The sequence below is a fragment of the Orbicella faveolata genome, unplaced genomic scaffold (assembly GCF_042242905.1).
Source record: "Orbicella faveolata isolate gen_17 unplaced genomic scaffold, um_ofav_v1 contig_1, whole genome shotgun sequence".
NCBI lineage: Eukaryota > Metazoa > Cnidaria > Anthozoa > Scleractinia > Merulinidae > Orbicella > Orbicella faveolata.
The window spans coordinates 10,777,310-10,804,359 of NW_028301536.1; the positions used below are offsets into that span (position 1 = coordinate 10,777,310).

Consider the following 27,050-nt stretch of genomic DNA (forward strand, 5'->3'; position numbering starts at 1 on the left):
ATTTGTTTGGTTACGCGTGTAGAAGTTGCTGTTCAAAATTTAACCTCTAGCGTCATTGAGTCTAAATATATTTGATTGATTGTGCGTGTAGTTTGTAAATGCTAAATAAACTGACACGTTGGCGAAACGACCGGTATTCCTCTGCCTACTCCTAAATCCCTCGTAAGGTCACAACTCTAGTAATGTTCAATCAACATTAACTACACAGTTTTAACTGTCAATTAATGACTCCTAGCTAGCTTATTACATAGTCCTTTGAGTATCTTTCTCTGCGTTTTTCCCTTCTGGGCTGGATGTTTAATGCTTGGTCGATGGTCGATGTTTACTTGTGGTTACCTGCGGGTTGTTTTTCTTTTGTTGTTGGGTAGGTGATCTCTTTCTGTTGGAGTTTCTACAATGTCCTTGTGACTGTGAACTTGCAGTCTCTTCCAATGCTGGTTCTTCCTTGTCTCATTGCTTATAAGGTGTGATTCCTGTAGCTGAGTGCGGCATTGATCTGTAAGTAATTAGCATGTCTTGTATTGCATTCTGTCTCTCAAACCGATCTTTCCCTTGAAAACTAGCTTGCAAGCAATCTGTTCCATCCTGTTTAACATTCACACTAACCTCTATGTCTCACCATTCGCGCTTAGATGAGAGATCTTTCTTTATGTTGTTGGAATCTCTCTTGCGTTGCCAATTCACTGAATTTCTTAGTGTTGATTGGGGATCCACCGTTGCTCTCTATTCTTCTCGGTGTTCCATACATGGTGAAGATGTGTTTTAGTCTCTCTTTGTTTGCTTGGTAGCTGGCTGATTCTACGGGCTCTGCTGCTGGGTATCTGGTCCTCTTGTCGATCAGAACGAGGTTGTTAGTGACCATCTGAGTATGGTCCACTGCGGTCTATGGATACTGTATCCCATGTTCGACTTGGGGTGTTTGTTACCTTGATGGGAACTAATGGGAACTAATGAAATGCTGGTTGGGGGTGGACGGGGAATAAGCTGCAGTTGGCCAGTATTCCATGGGAATCCCAGGGGAATAGTAACACTGCTATGAGCTCCATCCTCAGTGGAAATCTGAAGGCTTCACTGCAGACCTCCGTGATTTTTAATCAATGACACGCTTCCTTGCAGTTTGAATTTTATTTTATGTCTTATAGTTGTTATAATAAGCTGAAGCATCAAATTTATTTGGCTGTAAATAGGTTGCTATCTATAATCTTGTGAGCGAAAGAAATAAAATGTTTGTCTTATACCGCAGAGGCCTAAATCTTGGCCAGGTTGTTTATATATTAATTATCTTTATATCCCAGATTCTTGACCTTATCTACTGAATGGTTACGATTTTTAGTTTTGATCACATGAGCGGTGGAAACCAGCAATACCAATCCACTCTATGCAGTAGCGCCCAGACAGGCACAATGCAGAGTAAATACTCTTCGAGGCGTGATCGGATTCGAACATGAAAGCAACGCTATTGCTAGCCTACAGTGCAGACGTTTTCTGTGTGTTCACGAGTTACCGGTATTAGCTCGCGATTGAGTTTCATCTCTTGCGATATCACAATGCGTGCGCTCGCTCGCCAAAATACACCTGCATTGCAGGCTATGCTAGCGCTCCTTTTTTGCTACTTGGTTCAGCTTGGATGAAATTATACTTTCACTAGTAATTTAATTATGCAACTATGGTGTCACAGGGTTATGTCATGACCTTGTTACAGGACTTAGATTCTGCTCTCTATGTATTTGATTTACATTCAAGAAATTCTGTGGGCATGTCTGATTCTGATTGCATATTTATACACAGTAGGAAAGCTCAGTGCAATATACATTTCTAGAATACCTAACAAACATTTTGAAAGTGCAAATTGCAGAAATATGGGTTTTTAAATCATTTCCATTGTTCTGTCCAAGCAATTGCTGACACTGATGTCTAGAATATGTTAAAATACAGCTCCGTACCTGGGAAAGATACTTCTGACTTTTTACCACTGCAAGGAGACACATGGTCTCTTAAGTAGCCTTCCCCCACCTTTGCTAGGAGACCCATGACCTCTTAAAAGTAGCCTCCCGCTTCCATCAGGAGTCCCACGGCCTCTTAAGTAGCGCCCCCGCCCCACCTCTGTCATGAGACCCATGGCTTCGTAAGTAGGCCCCGGCCCCCACCTCTGCCAGGAGACCCATGGCCTCTTAAGTAGCCCTTCACCTCCGTCAGGAGACCCATGGCCTCTTAAGTTAGCCCCCCTCCAAAACGTGGGTTCCTAGTATGTAAACTTGCTTTGACCAGTTCCCTTTAAAATATATTCAATAATGTTACAAGTGTTTTCACGCCATGGTTTTGTCATATTTTAGGCGTTGCACAGTTACTAAACAAGAACAATGGTAAACCTTTCACCGAGAGTGACGAGAGTCTGTTTGAGGTAAAGAAAAATATCAGATTATGTTCCACGGAATTACGACTGAAACTGCAAGGTCAACAGTTTATTGTGTCATGGCACTAGCCAATTACAGTTGTGCTCTGGCCAAGTATTTGTAAGCCAATGATAAGGTTTGTCTTTTTGCAGGCATTTGCCATTTTCTGTGGTCTTGGAATTCACAATGCACAAATGTATGAGCAAGCTTGTAAGCTTCTTGCCAAGCAGACTGTCGCCATGGACGTACGTATTTATTTTTAATAAACTTGCATGGCATGATCTTCCTGGTTGTGGCATTGTGCAGCCAGAATTTCGTGCTTCATAACATCCTAATTAAAGGAGATTGATATCTTGAGTCGGTTAACTCAATATAGTTTGGAATGTGATAATGAAAAACTTGCTGTTGGGGGTACCAATGGTAACAAGCCCCATTACGTTTGTATTGGGGCTGTTAATTTCTCTTGAGTAACGGATATTTTTTGGTAGTCGTTGCCTTCGGATAGTTAAGTAAAAGCTGTATTACACTTTAGGACGTACAACATGAATAAATTTGGGATGACTCTGCCAACTTTTTTTCAGTTCGTATTATTTTTAAAAAGGAAACGACATTTTTCATTTTACAAAACATGTTTCGACATTCCTATGTCATCGTCAGTTGCAAACTTTCGACGGTTTCACTGTATACATGAACACGTCATAGCGGAGCCCCATACCCATATAGGAAAGAAAAGCAAACCCATGAATTGATTTTCTCATGGTTATCATGGCTACTGGTATTGCTCATGGGCACGCACGCACGACGACGACGACGGAGTCGCGCAAGATGGCGGCCATACTCCAGCTAATAGGTTGACAGAGACATGGACCCTCTTTGATATTGGACGTCCATGTTATGGCCAATAGGCCACTTTCGATATATTAAAATTCAGCTTGATAGTGAGGCCTAGAGGACACAAACAAAAGAAATGAATAAACATGCTCATTCAGTTTCCTTTGATTGTGTCCTCTAAGTCTCGTTGCAAAGCTGGATTTTAATATATCGAAATCAGTCTATTGACAACTATCAAAACAAGGTATAATGCTACTCCACTACTCTACTACTAACGAATAATGCTACTCCAAATAACGGTCAAAGTATTGAACATACAGTATGCATCGCATTTGAACCAGTTTCCCTTTTCCCTCGACAACGATTTTTGCAAGGAATGTCTTCACGTATTTTAAGTCATTTATCCAGTTCGCTTAATCAGGAGCCTTTGCTTTAATTTGGTTAAAAATTCAGGAATCATCTCCCTTCTGATTCCTTTGGTGGGCCTACCTGTAACCATCGTCGGACATTCAGGGCCAGTTAGTGGGGCAGGGGTAGGTCAAAACGGCGGGGGAAAATCGGCAAAGAAAAGTTGGAGGGAAAGCAGGCTAGAATTTTATACCTATTCTATTCGAGTAAAATCTCGTCGAACAAGCAAGACAAATATGGCGAAAGAACTAGTCTTTACGTAGGCTTCGTATTAAAACACACGAAACGAACTGTGGACCTACTGCCCGCCGATTGGCCAGAATAGTGCAAAGGATTTTTCTGCCCAATAAGAAGTCAGCATTTATACAACTGTTTTGTACTGGCGCAGTAAGGGCTCCTCGCTTTCTCTCCAACTTTTTTTCGCCGATTTTTCCCCTGCCGCTTTGACTTTCTCTCCTCCTCACTAACTGCTCCTGGGTCTCCGAGGATAACCTCTTCCGAGGAACTTTACTTAACAAAGTTATTTGACATTCAAACTCATTTCATACGAGTTCAGACTAATGCTGGAAAGGTTTTTGTTATATATATATGTTATGTTATATATTCTGTGATGGAAAGTAATTCATGCACGCCAATAAGTGTGCATTTCAAGCCTATCACATTTTGCGGCTCTTTTAATCTTTAAACTGCTCTACATTTGTTTCATGTTATATCTGGACTAAGCCATTGAATTTAATCAGTTTCTTGCTTCTTGTTTGACCTCTTGTATTGAGCTGCTTAAATGAGATGTTATCATGCCTTTTTTCAGGTTTTATCTTACCATGCCTCAGCTCAACCAGCAGAAGTTGACAAGATCAAGGTAAGCCAGCGCTCACAGAAATGCTTTACACAGTAAACGTACAGAGTACAAAGCACTCCATATCTTACTGTTGGATTCGTAGAAAAACAGCCTTCAGCTGCGCAAATGTCTGCTGGATAGTATGGAAACACAGATGTTATCGAGGAGAGTCACCTTTCCACACATGCACAACTTACCAGATGGATAATTTCCAATTGCAGTTTGTCATGACAGGTTTTCAAAGCCTTGTCACTTTGACATGTTTCACGCAGAAGGGAACCCTCCAGTGCGAGCATTTTTTCCTTTTTCCCATTTGTGGTTGAAGCAGTAGTTTTCTAATCTCGAGTCGGGTTAGTTAGCATGCTGCCTGACCATGTATGCTAGTTGGGTATGCTCTGATTCTAGGTCAGTAAAATTCTGAATTATTTACCATTTTATTTGTCTACATGTCTTCTAACATTTCGTTTAAAATTAAAGGTTCCCACACTAATGGAAGGGTTAGCAGCCTAATGGTTAGGGCTTGGCACTCCGAATCTAGCAGTTAGAGCTGGGGAAATTTCGTTGTGTTCTTGAGCAAGAAACTTTACTCTAGTATCTCTCGACCCAGGTGCATAAATGGGCACTGGTGAATTTAATGCTGGGGGGTAACCCTGCGATGGACTTTCATCACAACAAGGGAAGAGTAGACTCCTAGTTGCTTCATGATACGGAAACCCGGATACGTTTCGGCGATATGGACCACTTGGTCTGACACAGACTTTCCACACTAATCTTACATCCGTTGCGCTCAAATCCATTAGTTCAACAACGATTGTTCGCCATCATCGTTTTCTTGTGCAATTTTCATCAGAATGCAATTTGCTGTAATGATATTCCTATAACACCAAAATGCTATTTGCTGGTTTTCTGTGTGCGACTGCGGGAGATGAATCTGGAAGAAGTAGAAAACTTTCCTTTCTAGTTTTATTAAGATTTCTCAAGTGAACCCTGGGTAATTTTGTAATCATGGGTTTTGGGTGGCAGAATTTGATTTGAATTTGACCTGGGGTCCGTGGATTTCTGGTACTGTACAATATCATAAATTTTCGGAGTTTGATGGCTATTAAGTTTTCTTTGAGTGTAGTTCAGGAGAAACATTACATCTTCTGCACAGATTAGCGTGCATGTTAAAAACCTAAGTTATCACAATTGCCGCGCGTCGGGGAAAAAGTCATTTAATTCAGTCATATAAGTCAAGATATTTTCTGTAGGCTTTGATAAGAATTTATTAGTGTTGTTGATTGCAACATCATGTTATGATCAATGAAACAGGTTTTCCTGCCTGAGAAGCAAAAATTGGCTATTGTTTTGGTAGGCTATTGTTGTCCTTATGCTAATTAACAATTAGATTATTCGCTCTCGATTTCTATGAGGTGATGGTGGATGAGGCCGAAGGCCGAATCAATTATCACCTCATAGAAATCGAGAGCGAATAATCTAATTGTTTTAATAGAATTATAGCTGAAAAGTTTTTCAAATAGCGATTTCAATTATTTCTGGTCTTAGTATTAAACTTCAAGCTTAAGAGAATTCGTGCGGACTGAATTAATTGTCAATTTGACATTTAGAGTTGTGTACGCGCGCTTATCAGTTTCTTTCAAAACTTTCGAGCTTTTTTAATTCAAGAAACCGTAAATGCTCATCTTCTAGTCTTCCCAGAAATTTTGGTCATTCATTTTTTGTAAATGTTCTTTCAAAACTACGGAGAAACGAGGAAACGTTACAATTTTGTCGACCAAACCAAGCCACTGCGCACTAATGGCTGATAGTGTACAAAGGCTCAGCCAATCAGATTACAACATTTGTATTAGTACGTATACTAGTAGAATTCTCCTTATTGTTATTATAGATGGAGGAGAGAGTGTCTTCCAATCACTGTTTTTTATCGTTCTTGGGTATCTGGGTTTCGCTCTTTACCCTCCGTGCAGAGTTTGTCGTATGGAGATGTTTATGTAATGTTTACTCTATTTCAGAACAAGGAACTTCCCAGCGCTGACCAATTCAAGCTTCACACTTTTGAGTTCAATGATTTTGAGCTGACAGATGATGAAACAATTCTTGCGTCAATACGAATGATGCTAGAACTCGACTTTCTGAATGCTGTGCACACTAAACGAGAGGTAACTGACTACACATTAACTTGATGAGCTGCAATATAGTGGCTTAGAAAGGAATGTACAGTATATATGTAAAGGGATTACAATAAACTCCGCATCCTGTCATGTTATCATCATTTACTAATTTATTGGCCGGATACCACCTCAAACGAAGACCTATGGCAAACAACAGGACAGGTCAAAATGGAATTACGAATCAAGAGAAGAAAGACGCAGGGGTTGGCTGGGTCACATTCTGGGTAAATGAAATACCAACACCGCCAAGCAGGTCTTGAGATGGAACCCACAGGAGAAGCGGAAGAGAGGGAGGCCAAGGAACAGCTGGTGACGGTCAATGGAGGGGGAGATGAGAGAGGCAGGCATCAACTGGCAACAGTTGGATTGACAGTCACAAGATAGAGAGGGATGGAGAGACTTCCTTGAGGACCTATGCCCCTCACGGGGTGAAGGGGTTCAAATCACTAAGTCACCAGTAGCAGATAAAAATTATACTTAGTGGGAGTCTCAAGAAAGTCCTTGTTTTTCGTAAAGATTACAGCCGCAACTATCGATGGGACAGAAAGCGTAGGCGACAATTTTATGTGCAAAGTCGACTGGAGACGTGTTAACATCTTGCCATCTGCGATACCAATGATATCTCAGGAGTATGATGTTTCAAGTTAGGATTTTGTGGCGACGTAGTGCATGATATTTTCAAAATTTCACTGGTGAATTTCATCAGTCAATAAACTGCGACAATCCGCAGCAAGATGGTCTAGTGATTGTCATCTTTTGCAGCTTAGAGGTCTTGAATGATGCTCTACAGTGGCGACTGACTAACAAACATCGCCCGACCGCGTTCCTGTTCGCCTCATAAATCTTTGTGCAAACAAACGTTTGATAGAAACTAATTTTGTGGTATCCAGTAGGCAAACAGCTCTGAGCCGTTTACGGCCGATTCTTGATCAGTTTTCGCGGCTTTGTTCATGGTGGTGTTTTACATGTATGTTACACATTGTAGCTCACCGAATGAGAATTTTGCGACTGCCAACTTCTGCAGAAATAGGCAATACAAAAGGGAAACTATAAAACAGGTGTTTCTTTTCCAGCTGTCCAATTTTCTTCGCCTTTTCTCTCCCTGTTTTGTCGGACGCTGGAATAACTTCATGCCAACGACGTTATAATTTGAAAGTGGATGATCGCCCCAGGACTGTCGCTCCTTTTAATCACTATTTCATTAAACATGTACTAACTTATCCAACTTATTGTTTTATACAAGATGTCTGTTTGATGACTTGACAGTCTGTTTAACCGTGTCAAAAGTGAACTATACTAACGGTAATCTCCACTTTTCAGACACTCTGTCGATGGTTACTGAGTGTGAAGAAAAACTACCGTCCTGTCATTTATCACAATTGGAGACACGCCTTCAACGTGGCACAGAGTATGTTTACAATGCTTACGGTACGCAGCAGCTCCCTTTAAACTGCAATTGTCTCTGGTTTAATTCGAGTAACGAATACTTTCCCTGAGTCTTTTAGTCTGTGCAGAAGAGTTGCTCCGTTGGCTGAGCAATGAAGTCGAATGAAACACCTTAGCAACACGCTGATCTCTAAAAATTAAAAGATATATTATTATACTACATTATATATATATTATATTATATGACAGTATAGAGTAGTTTTACTTAAGTGTATGGCGTCTCCCCGGAAACCTGGCTGGATTTAAACATACCTTTAATGTCAGGTTTTGTCTATTTGCAGAAAATGTTGGTCCTTAGATTTTTCAATCATTGCCGGCAACAAACTTGTAAGAATACTTATATGTGCTGTACCGAAACGCAAAACTGCAAATAAACTGCGCCACAGTTTTGAATGCACAACACATTTATGTAGTGGAGTAAATAAGCAATATCAAGTCAGTATAGTTGTTTGTGGTAGTGACCGTCAGTCAACTCAAAAATTAAACAAAATTAAACCCTCGTAATTAAGTAATCCCCTTTAATGACATGGAAAGTGTAGGTTCCAATGGCTGAACACTGACACTCCTTAGCCTCTCTAACCCTCTTAGTATCGAAATAAATGAAGATCCAGTTCCCTGACTCGGTTAATGGATTCTACCTCATGTTATTTGTTGCTTCTTTATTTGCTTAGAGCAGAGACCTTTCAGTCCTGCCATTTCCAGCAACGGATGAGAATATTAACGATGAAATAATTTTCCTCATTCAATAGAGAGGATAGAGGACCCGAACGGAAACCAGCTAGAGCTGATGTGTTTTCCTCTCTAAAAATTGTAATTTATTTTTATTTTTATTTATAGACGGGCAACATGAGGAGGTTTTTCACAGACTTGGAAGTGTTTGCTTTAATAGTGGCCTGTTATTGTCATGATCTCGATCATCGTGGAACCAATAACGCATTTCAAACCAAGTGAGCATCATGCAAATATCCTAAATGAGACTACCCAGACATTCTTTGAGATAAATTAGATTTGTTTCGAGAAAACTAATTAGGAACCTACTTTTAGGTTTTCTGTTAACTCCTTCAAAACGAATTGAACTTTTACATTGAACTTCAGTTTAGCAAGGGATAATATTGCCATTAGAAAGTAAAAAACTATTCATCTAGTTTTCATTCGATATAATTTATGTTACGGAGATCTGGTGCTGCCGGAGATAGGCAAGGTTGCCCATCCATTCTCCACATAATCGTCTCGGTTTGAATGTTTGTAAACCAGTACGGTACAACTGAAATTCAGGAACAGTAGAGGAATGTTGCGTAGCATACAGAGAATTACATGGAATGTAAACATATACAAGTGTCTTGAATCTACTGCGTTAATGATTTACTAAAACACCGTTCGCACTTGTTGTACTCATGATCACACACTCGACGATCTTAAAGGAAAATAGAAGATCTGTGATTGGACTAACTGCCGGCGTATCACTATGCAAAGACTATAGCAATATGAAATAAATCATACATGTTTTTATCACAGGACCGAATCTCCGCTAGCGCAGTTGTATGGCACGTCTACAATGGAACACCACCACTTTGATCATAGTATCATGATCTTAAATTCTGAAGTAAGGTGTTATAATCTGGTGTTAGTATCACCCAGCTAGTGGACTAATGCAAATCCTGCATTTTAATTGGCTACGCTACTAGAGGACTAGAAGTAATAGTCCTCGAGTAGCGAAATCGGCGCAATCGAGCGTGACGCTTTCTTTCGTTTTATTCCCAAATTAATATTTCTTCAACTTTATTATTGCCTTTTCTGTTCGACTAGATGGGTGATCCTAAAACAATTAGACCCTTCGCTCTCAAGGGCCACTGGTCAATAGCCCATTCGGCTTCGCCTCATGGGCTATTGACCCGTAGCCCTTGCGGGCTACGGGTGTAATTGTTAATTATCATTTGTTCAGTGTAGTGATTTGAGAGGCTGTAGTGATAACAGATCAATCCCATGTCCTACGTCATCACTGTTGAACGTTACTTTGTTTGGAGATGGTATTACCCGGCCCTATTCTCTTCCTTTCATTTGTTTTCTGAAATCTCTAGCCATAAAAAAATATATAGAACCACAAAGCAATTAGTTCAATTTTATTTCTTTGTGCGAAACCAACCACTGAAAGTGTAACATTCTACGCAACAATGAAAAATGTAAAAATAGAACTGTAACCAGGATAAAACATATTGGAATAAGAACGTTCTCTGGTTAAAAATATATTAAAAACATAAGCTTTCGGCTATCAGTCTATAGCCTTTAGCGAATAAAGGCTATAGATTGATAGCCGAAAGCTTATGTTTTTAATATATTTTTAACCAGAGAACGTTCTTATTCCAAAATGAAAAATGTGTCAGCATAGAGAGCAAAATTACAAACAAATCATCATGTAGCGATTGGATGATAAATATCTGGGTTTTTTTTCTCCATTCGAAGCTTGCGACAAAGGAACGTAAAAGTGTCTGTTATGACAAGTTCCATCTTATTTTCGCACAGAAAGAATATACTTCTGTAAACAAGATCCAGTCCTTTAAGTAATATTCTTGCCTTTAAAAAACCTTAAACAATACCACGTCTTCAACTGTTTTTCATACAGTACTTTGGTTTTGTTTCTTTGATAAAACGGGGAGTTTCATCGTCAGAAACTTAATCTCCCAGATTTTAATCCAAAAACTGAAAAGTGAGCACTTACCTTGAAATTTGGCGTCAGCTAAAATAATACATGCGACCTGATTGGTCTAAGCAATTTACACAGAGATATTTAATTAGATAAATCTGGGACGTGATATCCGGCGAACCACTTCCCATTTAATAATATAGATTTTATTCACGGCTTTATCACACTGACATATAAGGCAAAGGCCTTCCAAGAGGCTGAATATATATGTAAACTGACTTATGTGATCTTCTTTTTAAGGGAAACAATATATTCGAGGGGCTGTCCCCAGATGATTATCGCTATACTATCAAGATATTGGAGCACGCTATCCTGTCTACAGACCTTGCTCTCTATTTTCAGTAAGTTCATTCTGCTATACGAAAAATATATTTATTCCGTTATGTTAAAGACATTGTTTCACTACTCAGGGCATATGCCAGCTGCAACCCTATTTGATTCCTTTGTTTATGAAACAATCATATATTGGTGAATATTGCAGGAAAAGTTTCCTTTGAAATTTCACAGTCATTATGCCAAAGCGCTCTTTTTCATGACTGCAGTGCGTTCAAAATGCTGCCGGGAAGCTTGGTTGCAGGACTCAACAGTATGGTCACACCGGTTTTAACGACTCCTCACTGGTTGCCTATTTAGGATTTCTTTTAATTTTATGGATGGCTAGCTGGAACAGTGCAGTTTCGTGGATAGGGAGGAATACCACATTTGGCAAATGATTGTCCTCGCAGTAATTGATCGCGCTGTTTGTGACCTTAACGAGGGATTTGTATTCATTGTGAAATATTCAATGAATTGCGCGCTCCGCGTCAGTTCGCTCGAAAAGTGCAAAGAGCACTCGGTTACGCTTCTTGTTTTTGTATGTTCTTCTCCCGTGTTCTTAAAACCTCTCCCATGCTTGTGGATATATACTCAAGCCATGCACTCTGGACATAAACTATTTCCTTTATTTTACAGGAAGAGGGGCAGTTTTGAGAAAATTGTCCATTCTGATACAGTTAACTGGAGCCAGGACTCCAACCGAGAGTTGTTGAGAGCGATGATGATGACAGCGTGTGACGTGGCGGCAATCACTAAGCCATGGGAAATTCAATACAAGGTTTGTAATATGTACTGTTAGGCAATAATCGTTTCAGATGATGTTAAGTTGCCCATTTGAAGCAGACTTTGCAATGAAACTATGCACTGTTCATCTCTGTTGTGATAATTTGTCAGGCTGCCTTGTTGTAAGCTGCTTAGGGACCGTTCATTTTTTATAAGGTAGGGGGGGGGGCTGGTGGGATTTGGGGGGGGGCATGCGAAAAAAAAATGGCTTTCGAGGGGGGACCATCCCAAAAAAATAAGGGAAAAAGGGGGGGTCACGTGAAATATTTTAGCAAAACTTTAAAATGGTATGATGTTTGAATATCAAAAAAATTGCTATAGAATAAACATAGAAGGCAGGATACAAATTTATTACAAACTTTCCTTTTGCTTTAAAAAAACGTTTGGCGACAAAAAGCATTTGTAGCTACTGAAAAGAAGTATTTAACACTGTTATTTTCGAATGCAACTTTCACTGGCACTCATCTTCATCTTCGGTGTTGTCAAGTTCTTCGTCGCCGCTTGTGCTACTATGGGAGTCTCTTTCACCAATGTTGCAAGAAGCAGCAATGCTTTCCGTCAGAGTGTACTCTTCAGGGTACACGAAGGTGTAAACATAATCTCTGACTTCCTGCTCAAGGTTTGTGGTGATTCTGCTTCTTGCAGCATTGGTGAAATAATTCCCTTCCAAGAGCTGTGCGATGTATGGCCCATTTCTTCTAAATAACGACGTGGCAACATCCTCAACTTTAATACACTCTTCCGGGACGGCCGTTCTAGGAGGGTACACAAGGCATTGTGGAAGATCATTTCCTAGCGGGTTTCCAACACAGATTCCATAAACTCGTTGGACGTTGTTTTCAGTGCGCTTCCTCTTTCTTTCATTTGGCTTTCTGCGGTTTTCTTTTTTCCTTCTCCTTTTGTTGATGTGTTGTTTGAGTATGCCCTTGAATATGCTGTTATAATTGCTCTTCTTATTTTCTAGTGCTTCCATGTCCTGCGTGACCTTCGTCACCTTAGCTTCTATACATTTGATCTGTTTTACATTAAAACTGTGGGCAAATTGTTCGCCCTGCTTTAAAGCAAGCCCATTGGACTGAAAGAGTGTGGAATCGTGTTCCTTTACATCTTTCAATATGACATTCAACTTTTCCACCATTACTCTGTGCTCTTTGATGGAGAAGTTCAGTTTTCTTCCATCACTGGGCTTCAACTGGTACCCTGGTATGGAAAACTCACTCGCCCTTTCTGAACAGCCATCCGCACTTAGAAAGATTGCTTCTTTTGCTTGTAAGATGTCAAACTGCCTGGATCGTTCAGCTGTAAACCTTTTCTTAAACGACTCGTCGCTTTTGCCATTATTGCGCATTTTGGAATTTTGCGCATTGGAAAAGCAGCAAGAGTGAGAAAGTAAAGGCAATTGTAAGACATTCATGCTTGCAGCAGAAGAGTCCTCTCAGAACTGGCCAACCAACACTGAGAAATGCCAGGACATTGACACAAAATGACAACAGTGCAGGTGCTGACAGCAGTGAAACGGATGAAAGTGACAACGATGAGTATGACAGTGATGCCATTGACTCTGGGGGAGAAGATGACTCAAGTGACGCCATTCTTGCATTCATCAATTCAGATGAGGAAGATGCCAATGAGAGGCCAAATGCCACACGCTCAGGGCGAGCCATAACTAGGAGATCCGAAATTGACTTCTCTTTCTTTTGATTTGTTTTTTAAACAACAGCTCTCTGTAGTATAGGGTTTGTAAATATTGTCTTCATGGTGAGCACAATAATGTGAAGTAGGGGAATAATAGAGAAATATTAAAAAAGTTGAAATCTAAATATTTTTTGTTCAATTTTTTTTTTTGGGGGGAGTCATCCCAAAAAATGACCGCTATAAGGGGGGGCCATGTGAAAAAATTGGTAAGCTGAGGGGGGGTCATGCGATTTTTAAATGGTGCTTCCCAAATCCCACCAGCCCCCCCTCCCTCATAAAAAATGAACGGTCCCTTAGGTGCTGTGTAGATAAGAGCTTCAACTCTCAGTATGATACTGTGATGTAAACTCTTGCTCGGGACGCATTTCCGCGCTACGGAGTTTGTATTTGTGGTTCCTTATACAAGCAGGACTAAGCATATTGCTTCTCTCCATAGCATGCTTGTCTTTGCAAGGGGTTCAGTAAAGAGTTTTGAATAACCATATCACCAGCTGATTTTATTTTCCAGCCACTGGTATTGTATTTCAAACTTACTGATTGGCACACTTCTTGCATGTTACCAGCCAACAACACCTTTTTGACTTAACATGCCAAACAGTCATGCACATACAATTTATTAGGGTTTCCCCCCCAAAAAAGTAACGCATAGGTGTCGCAATGATTGATGCAGTGAGTGAATATTTCACACCAATCAAATTTCAATCAATCAATCCATCAATCAATCAATCAATCAGTCAATTAACCAATCAATCAATCAAACTTTATTTTTACAATAACTGTCTAATTTCTCGCGCGCTGATTGGCTCATTTTTATCATCAATAAGAGTACAGACGGATAAAATTTTAATTTATGCAAGTTTTCATGGATTGGCCTTATTTTGCTACATCTTGAAGTGTATTTTATATAGACTACATCCGGGGAGGGCCATTTTCTTTTGTCCGTTACTTCTGTGATCTTGCCCACCATTTTACTGCCGAAAAAGTTCGGCCTGGCTTGTTTTTGCATGTGTTTCAGTCTCACTGACAGTGTTTCTCTACTTGATTTCTCCACCTGGATCTTCGCGTAATTAGAAGCTATCCTCTTGTTGTTTACAAAATTGCATTATAGAGCTGTCATGTTGAACCCTGCTAATTTGACTTAATTGTTATCTTCCATTAGGTTGCCGAACTAGTTGCTAGCGAGTTCTTTGAGCAAGGGGACATGGAAAGATTTCAGCTAAACTCAGAACCTATTGTGAGTTTTTATAATTCTACGGGTCATGTTAAATTAAACTTTAATATCCATGAATAAGTTGATATGTCCATCCATTGATCCATCCATCCATCCATCCATCCATCCAGAAAGTAAAGTCTGCTGAATGCCTCGGCGTACATATCGATAAATATTTAACTTGGGATAACCACATTTACATGCTAAGTATAAGACAGTTCCAAAGACAGAAAACCCAATTGACTTTTACCAGTCAATAATTGGGCCCTACTTTACGTACTGTTGGATTGTTTGGGAAAGTATAAGTGAAACACAGATTGCTAATTTACAAAAAATCCAAAACAGTACAGCACGAATAATAACTGGTGCTTCCTTTTTGCAAAGATCTGGTGATGTTCTTTTTGAATAAGGCTGGATGAATGTAGAAACGATGAATCCTTAATTCATGTCGCTACGTCATGCCACGTCATACATCAAGCTTCTATGAACGCATTTTCTTCGATGAGGCTCATCTCGAAAACGCGCCTGGCGACCACCCCCCACCCCTCCCCCACCCCATTGTTTTGGCTTTGTTGGCAAAAGATATTAACCTCACCGCCTGGGCAAGTTTCAATAAAATCTGCGTCTGGGAACATTTGGGGCGCGAACATCCTTAAATAAAGTAAGCTAAATGTTAACAGCGGAGGTGCCATATGATCAATACATATCAACTTATACACTATCTACACAGATAAGATCTGATCATCAGATCAAAGCAGGTAAGCTCTCTCGACTCCCATACTCCTCTTCTATTTGTCGTTCGCCGTTTTCATGTTGTTTTTCAATTGGCCGAACGTTTGGAGTTTTGTTAACAACAATTTCTGGAATAAAAGCAATGCCTTATATATAGATTCATTTGCAGCCCATGATGGATAGGAAAAAAAAGGATGAGCTACCAAAGATGCAAGTCGGCTTCATTGACTTCATTTGTATACCAGTGTATAAGGTAAGTCTTTAAACTGAATACTTACCAATAGCTAATCAGTTTAATTTATTGTTATGCCAGGTATTTGCGTACGTTGGATATGAGGTGGCAAATGCCAACGAGGCGCGTAGACTTTCACTTACAACAAGCGCAAGTGGAATATTTGTTGTGCTAAAAGCAAATATTGCTAATATTTTTCAAATGTAAAAAAAGAGACAGGAAGTTATCTTGTAACGTTGCCTGGGCCAGAAATGTAAGGAAAAATCGGGGTAGCCCAGTTCCTCTCAGAGACAAGACTAGTGGAAAAATAACCTGATGTTGAAAACTTGGCGAGAGAAACTAAACATGTTCGCCAGGGATATTAGCTAAAATTATTGACGATGGTGAAGAGAGGCAACCTATTTTGTAACTGTTGCGTTAATATTTGTTATATGCTGCCATCTGATTCATGAAGCTTAAACGTCAGAAAGGTATTAAAGCCGTCGCACAGCCACGGGCAACCTCCAATCTAGTTAAGTAGGAAGAGGGTGAACAAAGAAAAAAAGAAATGAAATAATGAATAGGTTACCTATAGGGGGGATTCATGCTGACGTCATTGCTTACATTTTTGCTCATTTGCATACGGCTTTGCGTACAGAAGGAAACTTGTCAGATATGAATTGACTCCAGGCAGCTAAAGAGCTAGTGAAACTTAATACATGGTGAAATTTTGAGCTCTTTGGGTGTAATATTCAAGGAGATATTGTCTTTCAAAAACTGCAAAATTTCTGGGTGGCAAAAGCGCTAATGACCTCATACATTCTTTGTAAAATTTTGAGTTTTTAAACCCGTGTTGCACAAAAAGTATTCAATACATCAGGCTCATATTCATTGGTAGAGTTAATCGTACTATAACCTTTCAGTATTCAGATGTGATTTATTTTTAGCTCCATCAGAAACTGAATTGCTTATACTAATGAGGCAAATATTGTAAACAAGGATTCCCTTATACAGGCCGTAACTCGAAGAAGAAAAACAATAATCCGGAGAAGAGATGTGTTTGACGGGAAACTATTTATCAAGTCACACGGAAGTTTTTCTATTTCCCACACATGCATTAACCAGAGAGGCAGGTTTTAGCCCAAATATTTTTTAGAACTCGCTCAAATTTTAAAATTGTTTACAACCAGGCAACCATAAAACAAAGTCAGAAGATGTTTTCAAAACTGACTCGAAGTTGTTTACAATCTTACCGTCATCCAGTTCGCGAGAGTGCTCAACTTCTCTTAAACTTGTCTGAAGTGTTACGTAGCGTGGCTTTGCTTTATTCAGGGAAATCTTTGACTCAGACTTTCTTTTCATGAACGCGAAGGAGGGACGATGTCACTGCTTATAAGCCATTGTTACTCTCTTTACCGTCGGTCCAGTCTCCTTGATGTTTATTCCTTACCATTTCAAACTCTTTAAAGGTGTGTTCTGCTTGTAGTTCGGAATTTTAGAATACCACGACACACGACGCCATGTTTGTTTTGGATGTTGCAATCAAAACATAACTTTTCTGCTCCCCCCTGGAATATGCAAGTATTCAAAAACACTAAAGCCCCGTCCATACTACGCCGGAGGAATTTAAAAACGCAACCATCACCGACCATCACCGACCATCACCGACCATCACCGATCATCACCGATCATCACCGACCATCACCGACCATCACCTATCATTTTGGATTTGTGTTTGAGGAAACCTCGATCAGGGAAATCACAAGATTATCGTGACGCCATCGTTTTTGTTTTCCGTCCACAAGAAAACGAAAAGCCTGCGTTTTCAAATTCCTCCGGTTTGAAGAGCGCAGCAATGGAGCTGCTTTTTCAAATTTTTCTGGCGTAGTGTGGACGCTGCCTAAGTACCAAAACAATCTCTGGGGTGTGCGAAAGAGACAATTTCTAGTTAGTAATCCAATTAGAGCATTAGACAGCCTTTCAGGCTACCATGGGAAGAAGGTAAACGATAAAGGCGTTTGGAGGAAGTGCAACAAAACAAGTTGGAGTAATAAAAAATGGAGCAACAAAGCGTGCAAAATGACATAACTACAAGGTGATAGCACAACTTACAAGAACATAGGTGTGCCATCTAATAGCAAAACAAGGGGACCTAATTGCTGAATAGTACAAACCAAGAAAACAAGCCTGCAAAAATTACAAAAGCCAAGAAAAAAGGTACCGCATAAACCCGGTATTTGCGAGGCAATGGTTGCACAATAAAAACATCACTGAATAGTACGAAACAAAACAAAAACATGCAAACTATGTTTGAGCCGAGGGCGTACGCGAGAAAATAGCACTGAACAAACCCGGGGTTTGTGAGTCAAAACACGCATATTTACATCAACATCACTGAATAGTACTAGCCACGAACACTAGCGTGCGAACTTTTAAAGGGAGCCGACTTAAAAGCACCGCACAAACCCATTGTTTAAATACTAAACATTTCTGCAACTTCACAGTAATAATAATAACAATAACAACAACAACAACAACAACAACGACGACAATCACAATAACAATAATAACGGGCATCCGTCAGTCTCGAGAGACTATTGATACGCACTCTGGGTGTTAGTATATACTATCAAGCCAACTGAGAGCTGGTCACGTTGAGAGTTCGTAATATACCCGTAGATGATGAAGAATGCAAGTGACTATATGAAAGATCATATATTTGAACTTCATCTGCGGGTATATTACGAACTCTCAACGTGACCAGCTCTCAGTTGGCTTGATAGCTCAGTTGGTAGACACTAAGGTCATGGGTTCGAATCCCGTTCAGGCCTGAATGTTTTTCAGACTTTAATTTTACAACTGCTTAAGTTGTGTATAACTGTGATGATCAATCATATCTTCATGTATCTGTTCTTTAATTCATGTTTTTGTGTCTAGTATCTGAGTTAGTCGTTGCGAAGATTTCTTAAGAATGGTTTGTAGATGGCACGTAAGCCATTCAGAGACACAGTGGCGAAAACAAACCCACTTGCAAGCCAATTTACCACGGAAAAAAGTATATTATTTGCCTGCCTAGGGTCGGTCCGATAGGGAAAAACTGTGACCTCGACCTTGAAAATGCTGCAATATCATGTATGTCTTTTCCATCTAAGTTAGTAGTTGTTGATATCATATTAATTGATACCAGGCTAGTATTGCTAATGCTTTCAACAGCTATTTCGTTTCTATTGGATCAAAACTTGTACGCACAATGAGCTACGATACTTAACGCTAACAAATCATATAGGGAATTTTTAGGCCAATTACAGTGCAGTAATTTTTATCTTGGTCCTATTACACGAGGAGATAAACAAGAGAAGATAAATGATCTTAATTCAAACAAAGCAAATGGTCTAAACAGTATGTCATGAATAAAAGCCAAAAAGCAACAAACCCCACAAGAAAAAGATCCGTAATACCAGTAAGGCTGCCAGATTTGGGTTTCCACATAACGGACCTGCTGCACGCGCTTGGTCTGGTTAAGGGAGTCAGGAAATGTGCAAGCAGCATGGACGAGAACTTGTTCATTCGGCATATAGCGTACTACACGTCAGGTTACTAGTGAATGACAAATAAACGAGCATTAATAAAGTGTATTATCGTTTGTCTCACGATGTAGTCACTTGAGATGTAGATCGCGATCTACATCTCAAGTGACTATATCGTGAGACAAACGATAATACACTTTATTATTGCATCTACCACGATGAATAACAACAACCTTTTCCTCGACAAACGAGCATTACATTGAAATTGAATTCACTCAAATTGTTCTTTTATTGTCATGATTGATTTTAAATTGTTAGTATTTGCTGATCAGTGGGTAAAGCTTGCGCATATGCGTGATACCTTTTAGTGCGAAATATAAGGATTTTGCCTGAACTCATACAACAAAATGAACACTGTGTGGTGAATGATGTATGACTTCATCTGCATGATTAGATGTGCTATTTTTTTTCTTGTAGTTATTTTATGATTTGGAACCTTGTCTGAAGCCCTTCTATGACGGATGTGTCGATAATAGAAACAACTGGCAGTCGTTGGCGGACAAGAATAATGAAGAAGGTGCGGTCATGGGCACTATTTTCAGGTTTGGTACGCTTTCGGCGGCATACCGTGAGAGTTTGATCCAGTCATGGTTCATATTTTGGCTAGAGACAAGCGAACTAAAATGCCCATGGCGAGACCAAATGAGTGCTTACAAAAGGTCCAGTTGGGTGCAACCAGTTAGGAATCTTCGTTTGGTCGCACCATCGGTCTTTTGGCTCGACTAAGTTACGCAAAAATACGGCCATGGCTAGACCAAACTCGCCAGATATGCCGCCGAAGCGTACCAAAGAACTACGATTAGGTTGAAAAATCCGGCCAGATTATGTCAGTGACTTGACGAGTCAGCCGGAAAGTAAACGATGCTTCTGATCGGAATAGGAGACACAAAGCAGAGAATTAACTCTGAGGTCTAAGTGCTGAGTAGTCCCTCTTTCGCTTAGTCCGTCGAGCGAGACCGTAAATAAACCGTGAAGAACTCGCACTTCTTACCCCCAGAATTTCGCGCGGGCATTTTTTTCTCGCGGTTTTCTTTCGCTTCACGCACGACGGACTAAGCGAAACGGAGGGACTACTCGAAGTCTAATCCGAGCGGCACGACTTGATTGTAAGGAGCACTTCTAAGTTAAAATCAGGATTTGGGCAGTCCATTTTTCTCCACGTGCTCTGAGTTTTAAACAGAACGAAACACTTTGGACAACATTGAAGATACCAATTGTTTCTTTTTATCTTGTAGCAATGAACGAATCAAGGGAAACATCCTTCAGTGGAGACAAGAACGAAGCAAATAACAATACGAGAAATTCAGCTGCACAGAAAGTTGATAAACTAATTACTTCAGAACGTAAGATATCCGAGACGAAAGATTCAACAAGTGAGGCAAACAACAAGAACAACAGGGATAAGAAATCAAAGACATGCTGTATTCTGTGAACAAAGCTTTCTTTTTTCATTAAACAATTGATGAAAATTGTTACTTAACTTGATGGTCGTTTTGTTTGTCTCCTTTCAAAAATTTCAATGGCTCAGAGAGTATTCTTTTCATGTATGGAATCGTTTTTGGGATTTGAAGGTTACAAATCTGTAAATATATGAACATTTTGTAATCTAGCCCCCAATAGAAAAAGGAAACAGCTCAGTTAATTTATTTATCCTCTAAAAAATTATTTATGAAAGTGAAGTTGTTGGTGACTTTTTAAATATATTTCTCCAGTACGGATCTGAAATTTAAGGATAAAGGAAAAGCTTTATTTGTAAAAAGAAAGTGACGATCTGTTCTATCTCGAATAAACGTGTGCTTGTGATGAAACTGCTCTTTGTTTTGTATTTATCTGTGGTAATCTCTTCAAAATATATGAACCTATTTTGCCAGACTTAAAAAAATATAGGTTCTTACATGTGGGTTTTTGTTGTATTGCAGGTAGCTGGGAAAGATATGTATATGTTATTTGCCGGCTGAGAGGTCTGTATAGTGAGAAACTCTGAGCGACCATCTATACGAACCGACCCTTAGCCGCCAAACAACGTGCTATTTCTTTTTCCTGTGGTAAATCGGCTTACAAGTGGGTGTGTTTACGCCACTGTCATACAAACCATTCGTAAAAAATCTTCGCAACGACTAACTCAGATGCTAGAGTATATATGAAATAATTCATATTGGAACTTCGGTTCTAGATGAAAGTGAAGAATGATCATCGCAGTAAATTTGCGATGATCATTCTTCACTTTCATCCTTTTAAGGACAATTTCTGTCAGTCGTTGCGAATCACTTGATATTAGGCTTTTTACCATGGATTAAATAGCAGAAGGCTAGGAAATCCATTAAGGGTATTCCGAGATGTTCCTCACAAATACACCAACGATCAAAGAGATAAACGCGACTAAAATTGACTCATTTTTTTGTTAAAATTGTACGCGGTGATTACGCGCCATTAGAGCGCCGAGCTACAAACAACCAAACAAAACTCTCACAACTTTACAAAAGTCGTTTGAATTTACGTACACTTGTCATTTCAAAGTGAATAGAGATAAACTTCTCAGTGTATATTAATCGTCGATGAAAGTATAAAAATGGCAAAGGTTGACGATTACTGGTAGTTCACTCGCGAAAATTGATTAACAGGACAATTTCACCCGCCGTTTCCCGCCGTTTCCGTGACCGTGGTCAGTTAGTATGTCTAAAGAAGACACACACCGTTTGTACATGGATGAGATGAGATATAATGGGTTTTCAGCGCGTTTTTCTGGTAAAACGCTTTCTCACAATACTCACATTTGAATGGCTTATGCGGTGCATGCGTACGCCTGTGAGTGTTAAGAGTGGAGGTGAGAGTGAATCCTTTTCCACAAATTTCACAACGGTGCGGTCTTTTACCAGTATGTCCGTAAATGTGAGCCTGAAGGTTACCTTTCTGATTGAAGCCTTTGCCACAGTGTTCACACTTGTACAATCGAACAGTAGAGTGAGTTCTCATGTGGTACTTCAGGTGAGTAAGTTGTTTGAAGCCACGACCACACTTGCTACACTTGTGAGGCTTTTCACCTGTGTGAATGTATCGATGTATTTTCATGTCCACTTTCTGATGGAAACCCTTGCCACAAAAATCGCAAACAAACGGCTTGTAGTTTGTGTGTGTTCTCATGTGAGTGTTCAAATTGGACGTGCGACTGAAGCACTTTTTGCATATGGAGCACGTATGGGGCTTTACTGCAGCGTGAGTCAGTTTGTGACGAGTTAGGTTTCCGAGCTGACGGAAAGCTCTACCGCACACGTCGCAAGGAAAAGGCCTGTCACCAGTGTGGATGCGATTGTGAGTAATTAAAGTGTTGCTTCGACTGAACGAACGTCCACACACCTCGCACTGATATTTCCGTTTGCCTAACGATAATGCTGTTGAGTTTTCAATGGCAGATGATGTCTGAGTACAAGTTGAAATCATTACATCGTCATTGCTTTGACTCCAAAAGCCATGACTACTTAAATAATGGACAAATTCCTCAGTTGTTGTAGTATCAGTGGGTCTTCTTTCTTGATCATTTGAAATAAAATGTTTTGATGAACTGTTCAAGGGAAATTCCTCTTCCTCTTCCGTGAATTCAACCCTTGTTTCTTGTTCAGTTAAAATACGATGTTTTGCAGAGTTACTTAAGGAAACTTCATCTCGCCTGTTCGGAAGACCATGTTTTCTTTCCAACGCGGTGCAATCTATACATTCTTGCGTAATCTTTCTGTTAAACTCCTCGCTGAAACATCGTGGGCTTTTCTTTATAAAGCTAGGCTTCTGATGCAAGTTATATTGGCAACATTTTTCAGTATTAGCTCCGCTGGATACCACTAGGACCTGACTTGTGGCACGCTTACAGTTGGCCTCCTCTCTGGATTGTGAAAGTGGATTGCTAAATTCTGAAGTGGTGTGAACTTCGTTTGAAGACCTTGCATTACAGGTCATTTTCAAAGGTAGAGTGAGAATGGGAACCTTTTCTTGATATGCATCCGGCCAAGTCCGCACTTGGAGAGGTATCTCGGTTACTGTTGTGTTTGGAACACCAGCGTTCACTTGAGGCGTTGGAACAGACGTAAGCCCCTCACTGTTGTATGAAGAAAATGTGAAGTGTCTGGTATCTGGTGCTTTTTCCAGGAAAGACATAACTCTCGTTTTGGAAGGGTTGACTACACGTAGAACCTTTTTCTCCATGGTCACATTTTGTTGTGGTATCTTTTTTGTCCGCCTTGCGTTCATGTCTTTTTTGACCACATTGTCTACTGATTTGCAGTTGGCTTTGTAGCAGGAGGAGCAACCCTGTTGTGGGCTGAAAGCAAACGACGACTTTGAAATATGAGCTAACTTAGGGGCTGAGTGATCATTTGGTCTGTCTTCAGGGATGAAATCCAGAAAATAGTTGGGTATCTTGACTATAGGTTCTTCGTCATTTTCTAGCTCCATGGTCATCTTCAAGCTCTTGAGCGTTTCGGGTGCTGGTGTTATGAAAAACTGCACTCTGGAAAATCTTCGTTTAGAATCAACTGAATTAAAGTTAAATGTTCTTTCCATTTCTTGTTTATCTTTATAGATTACCTTTAAGGAGACAGCTGCATTGTCATTGCTTCCCGAGGAAGCGCAAGGATGGACGTTGCTTTGCTGCAATTGGGCTTCTCTCGTGGTCTTCAATTCATGAGGAGAACCCGGGGAAATATTTTGGAACCGCCAAGGCAAAAAAACTTTTGCATTATAATTCACAAGCTGTCTTTCTGGACCACTCTTAAATTGTGTATTAGTGTCATTGTAAGTGTGACTACTGAGGGCCATTGGCAAATAATGCTCCCCAGAAGTGGTGCTTAGCAATGATGGCATTCCATGGTTAATCATGTCGCTGGCAATCGATTCATCGTGTTCTCGAGTTCGTTTCGTTCTTCTGATTGTTGTGAAAGACAGGGATTTGGGGTCACCAATGTGTGGTTGACATCTTCCTACAGACAGGTTGCCAGTGTATTCTGTTTGTAAATACTGGTTCTTGAAATCATCGCAATTACGAAAGTCATTTCTAAGTTCCTCTGATGAACAAATAGAAACTGTCTCGTGTTGATTTAATGGCTCGCTTTTTGTCTCAAATTCCACATTTCTTGGTGTCATGGGTGCCACTTGTTCGTGTGTTTTATGATCTCGTTGAAATAAAATGGATGGCCCACTTTCACTAGAAATATTACAGTGGTTTGGTGATCCTGTGTAGAGAGGAATCTTTAAGGGATACATATCGTCTTCGTTTGTCACACAACTGTCGCTCCAAGCGCCATTTAGATTGGCAGAATCAAATTCTCGACTTTTCCCCAGTTTTGTGTACCCTTGTTGTTCGGTATTTTGTCTTCCATCGGACCAGCTCAAATCTTTCCCTTCTTTTTGAACATCAAAACACCTTGGTCCTGTGCTGTTGCTTTCAATCGCAAGGAAAGCCCCCATATGTTCTCTTTGGCTTGGCACTTTACTCTTGATCGGTTGTTTTTGTTGCTGTCGCAGAACAGGATAAGGCGAGACTCTGGAGGACAGTTTTTTCCCGACAGATTCAATCTTAGTTGGCTGTGGGTGATTTAAACTCAATAGTACTTCCTTGTCGCGGAACGAGGTCGAGGACATATCTGTTTTAAGAGAGAAAGCAGAAGTTATCTTGATGTTCAAAGAATTCTTTTCTTCTGTTCGCGAAGTATCATTGACAAATGGTCCTTGAGTTATGACTGTGGCTCGTCTATAATGCTTTCCTTGCTCTCCAAGCTGAAGACATGCCTCATCCATTGTTGAGAACCATGTTAAATGATCTCCAGAACAAACTCCTGAAGCAACACCGTCTCTCCACACGTGACCTCTCTTCCCGGGTCTGAAATATCTACCATTACCGCTGATTGAATGACAGTCAGTCTTTTTGTTTTCACTGTTTGATCCAGTTCTTTCAAGTTTCTTGACTTTATTTCTCTGAAGACCATAGTTAATGTCATCTACCTTCTTTACCCGCCTTGAAAGGCATCCTCTTTCTTCCTCTTGGTTACTTAAAGAGCTCCCTAATTGGTATAATAAGGAGAGATGATCTAACTTTTATTTATGAAAACTATTCTTTCTCCTGTGTTAAGTTACTATAAAAGCCACTTTAACTAGACGATTCGCCGGAGACCTTGAGCTACTGTTATTCTTTTAATTCCAAGCTTTTTCCGATGGCATCATCAGAGAATGTAAAGAAAATCTTTCATTGTGCGTAATATAAAAAGCAATGTAGGTGACACGAATAATTAGAATATATACAAGGACAATGAGTTTTTACAAATGCGGCGATGGCAACACACAATCACATAGAAAATTACTAATGAGTAGTAGCGAGAACAAAAGATCTAAGTAGTCCTGTTTAAAATAAAAGGACTCTGAGTTCAATACATTCCTTTCGGGAATTAAGTTCGGGCTTACACTTTTGGATATGAAGCAGTTCGAATAGTCGTAATTTGACGGGGTCGTTTTATTGTACGATTATTTCGAAATCAATACTTTGCTTGCTAATTGTCCTTTGGCACGTTCGGATGTGTTTTATACGAACGAATTGTCATTGTTCAAGTGCTCTCTTACGTGATCATGTATAAAATCGTGTGGTGCTTCCGATGTAGAGTTTTTTACATCACTTGCTCTGATTTGATACACAGATAACCCAGTTTGTTCTTACATATTTTAGGTGCAAAAGCTGAATCCAGTGGCTCCATGCTTTTCGTTTGAGAATCTTGCAACAGGTACTGCTGTTGCCAACGTTCTAGGAATGACCTACAAACAAAAATTCAGATTGTTACATGTCGAAAACCGTATACCATTTTTATGTCCCATTTTTTATGTCCCATTTTTAATTGTCAATTTTGACTTCTTCTAAAGTTAAGCTTCCTTTGAAGGGGTAGTTTTTCACAGACACTGAAAATATTCCTGATCATCTTGTAAGGCTTTATACTGCAGCTACCTTTTACAACAATTTGAATTTTGCAGAACTGTCTGTTACAAGCGACCCAGATCGGTTTTGTAATACCTAGCGAGCATTTTCATTATACTGCAAGCAAAATTTTTTCTTTTCACAGATCACTTCCTTCACTCATTCTTCTCATTATAACAAAAAAATCTGAACATCAGAAGTGTTAAATATTCCTCTTTTTCTTCTCACATGCAATCGAATTTTTCTACTAATTCGGACATGCATGACTTTCTGAAGAGCTAAAGCTGAGTGGAGGAATGATAGGAAAAAGTAACGTCTTCCAAACGCTTTACTTCGAAAACAAATGCGGTGACTTCTCAATTTTCATAGGTTTCTGACACGAGTTGGTCGTTGTCTAACTACAGAAAAAGTTTTTTAAAAATTGAACATGAAACCACTTCGCTGCAACTTATGAATATTCATGACCAAATCGACAATTAACGACCACTGCGGGCACACAGAATTCACTCAACGGATTACGCTCGAGCCAAATTGCAATTGATTTTCTGCTGGAAATCAAGTTACTTTGCTGCTGAAATCACTCAATTTACTCACCAAATGAATTGTTTAACTGACCATGATATCTATTCATAGATATCACGATACTGATGGTTTAGAAAGCCGTTTGATTTACTCTACAGTTGTAGTCAGCTTTCAAGAGGGAGCCGGGTGTACTGGTGCGTACGACGCAGAAGTTTTTTTTAATCCTAGCACTAACTTGTAAAGATTTTGTTGGGATGTACC

The 27,050-nt window shown here is 39.8% G+C and overlaps 2 protein-coding genes across 3 annotated transcripts in view; one reads left to right on the forward strand and one right to left on the reverse strand.

Moving 5' to 3' along the window:
* LOC110047943 (cGMP-specific 3',5'-cyclic phosphodiesterase-like) overlaps positions 1-21,129 on the forward strand; it is a 46,468-nt gene extending 25,339 nt beyond the window's left edge. For both annotated transcript variants that reach the window (XM_020753733.2, XM_089288730.1), the window contains 13 exons: positions 2,334-2,401; positions 2,546-2,638; positions 4,441-4,491; positions 6,483-6,629; positions 7,962-8,069; positions 8,925-9,034; positions 9,603-9,690; positions 11,029-11,129; positions 11,740-11,881; positions 14,741-14,815; positions 15,693-15,776; positions 19,739-19,838; positions 20,557-21,129. In XM_020753733.2, the coding sequence (XP_020609392.1) occupies positions 2,334-2,401; positions 2,546-2,638; positions 4,441-4,491; positions 6,483-6,629; positions 7,962-8,069; positions 8,925-9,034; positions 9,603-9,690; positions 11,029-11,129; positions 11,740-11,881; positions 14,741-14,815; positions 15,693-15,776; positions 19,739-19,838; positions 20,557-20,753 (1,364 nt within the window). In that variant the 3' untranslated portion in view covers positions 20,754-21,129. The remainder of the gene's footprint in view (positions 1-2,333; positions 2,402-2,545; positions 2,639-4,440; positions 4,492-6,482; positions 6,630-7,961; positions 8,070-8,924; positions 9,035-9,602; positions 9,691-11,028; positions 11,130-11,739; positions 11,882-14,740; positions 14,816-15,692; positions 15,777-19,738; positions 19,839-20,556) is intronic.
* Positions 21,130-21,701: 572 nt separating this feature from the next.
* Positions 21,702-26,703, reverse strand: LOC110046919 (uncharacterized). Its single transcript, XM_020752665.2, has 2 exons — positions 26,016-26,703; positions 21,702-25,368 (listed from the first exon to the last, which is right to left on the reverse strand). Exons 1-2 carry the CDS (start codon positions 26,050-26,052, stop codon positions 21,998-22,000), a joined length of 3,408 nt encoding a protein of 1,135 aa, XP_020608324.2. The 5' UTR covers positions 26,053-26,703; the 3' UTR covers positions 21,702-21,997.
* Positions 26,704-27,050: the final 347 nt, after the last annotated feature.